General features: G+C 48.2%; 1 protein-coding gene across 1 annotated transcript; it reads left to right on the top strand.

Moving 5' to 3' along the window:
* The first annotated feature begins 519 nt into the window (after window positions 1-519).
* On the top strand, window positions 520-1,597 carry LOC309957276 (ferritin light chain-like). Its single transcript, XM_082832446.1, has one exon. It carries the CDS (start codon window positions 635-637, stop codon window positions 1,313-1,315), a length of 681 nt encoding a protein of 226 aa, XP_082688572.1. The 5' UTR covers window positions 520-634; the 3' UTR covers window positions 1,316-1,597.
* The last annotated feature ends 389 nt before the right edge of the window (window positions 1,598-1,986 follow it).

Genomic DNA, 1,986 nt, shown 5'->3' on the forward strand with positions numbered 1-1,986 from the left:
CTTTTTTTTGAATGGCTAACAATTGTTTCATAAAGAAAACCTATCACTTTGTGCTGGCCTGTGTCCCTGCTCGCCCCAGTCCTGACTTGTCCCATGAGCTTGCTCTATTCCACACTGTCAAGGAGAGAATCAGTGCAGGATTCAGATCAGGAACACAGCCCGAATAGGGCCTCGCCAAACAAAATGATGTTACAAAACAATGTCCTTGTCTAGGACAAAAGAGCTATTAATGATAATCAGTACATATTATTGAAAGTGCTCCAAGTAATCTCTGGACTTTGTTTTAAAAATTCTTAATGGACACTAATGCTTAGGGTTCACTTAAAAGAGAAATAAATTATGTGCCAGGGTTGCAGGGACCAAGGGCAACACTAGGAAGGCATCAAAACATTAGCAACATTACGACAATCAAACATTTTTAATTGCATTAAAAACCCTTTAAAAGGATTGCGCTCAGCGGTTCCCCGGATCTGTCTCTTGCTTCAACAGTGTTTGGACGGAACAGACCCAGGGTCGCCCTTTCCTCCAGCTTCCGACCACCCCTCAACCTTCGGAGTCAGCAACTCAGCTATCCTCGGTCACCGGGACCAGCCAACACCATTTTTTGAGCCGAACTCCTTATTACCGATCAACCATGAGCTCCCAGATTCGTCAGAATTATTCCACCGAGGTGGAGGCCGCCGTCAACCGCCTGGTCAACATGCATCTGCGGGCCTCCTACACCTACCTCTCTCTGGGCTTCTATTTCGACCGCGACGATGTGGCTCTGCAGCGCATGGGCCACTTTTTCCGCGAATTGGCCGGAGAGAAGCACGAGAGCACCGAGCGTCTCTTGAAAATGCAAAACCAACGCGGCGGCCGCGCCCTCTTCCAGGACTTGCAGAAGCCATATCAAGATGAGTGGGGTAAAACTCAGGACGCTATGGAAGCCGCCATTAAGACGGAGAAGAACCTGAACCAGGCCCTTCTCGATCTGCATGCCCTGGCTTGTGCCCGTGCAGACCCTCACCTTTGCGACTTCCTGGAGAGCCACTTCCTAGATGAGGAGATGAAACTCATCAAGAAGATGGGTGGGGCTTCCCTGGTGGCGCAGTGGTTGAGAGTCCGCCTGCCGATGCAGGGGAACGCGAGCTCGTGCCCTAGTCCGGGAAGATCCCACGTGCCGCGGAGCGGCTGGGCCCGTGAGCCATGGCCGCTGCGCCTGCGCGTGCGGAGCCTGTGCTCCGCAACGGGAGAGGCCGCAACAGTGAGAGGCCCGCGTACCGCAAAAAAAAAAAAAAAAAAAAAAAAAAAAAGAAGATGGGTGACCACCTGACCAACCTCCACAGGCTGCTGGTCCCCAGGCTGGGCTGGGCGAGTATCTCTTCGAAAGGCTCACCCTCAAGCACGACTAGGAGCCTCCGGAGCCCAGTGGCCTTTGAGGAGCCCCTCTGGTGTTAGGGCTTCTTCCTGAAGCCCCGCTCTGTGGCCAGTAGGCAGCTTGTTAACCACACTGGAGCCCTCTCCCAAGCCATGGACCAAATGGAAACAATAAAGCTTTTTGCAGGAAAAAAAAAAAAAAAAAGCCTTTAAAAGTCATTTAGAAATACTAATTATGAAGATAAATTATACTTTAACGTGAGGTTTCTTTTATGTTAGATTTGAGCCTAGGTTGAGCTGTTTCGATGATAATACTTCAGCTCCTTTACCAATCGAGGTACTTTTTACAACACACACAAAAATTAATTTTAGTTTGAAAAGTGGTTATGGGAATGAATAAGAGAAATTTTTTCTGGTTTTTGAATTAAAAAAAAAATGTTTATGATTGCACTCCATCTCTAGGTCATATTTCCTGACATATGTGCCCAGAAATACCTTTTAGTTTTGGGCAGGCAGGACAGAGCTATACACTCTTTCAAGTCCTCCCTTTATCTTTGACAAAACAGTTCCAAGCACAAAACATCATTCCTGGTCCCCCAGCAAAGGCAACATCAAGAGACCATCAGT

Source organism: Leucopleurus acutus (genome assembly GCF_964270905.1).
Source record: "Leucopleurus acutus genome assembly, chromosome: 1".
NCBI lineage: Eukaryota > Metazoa > Chordata > Mammalia > Artiodactyla > Delphinidae > Leucopleurus > Leucopleurus acutus.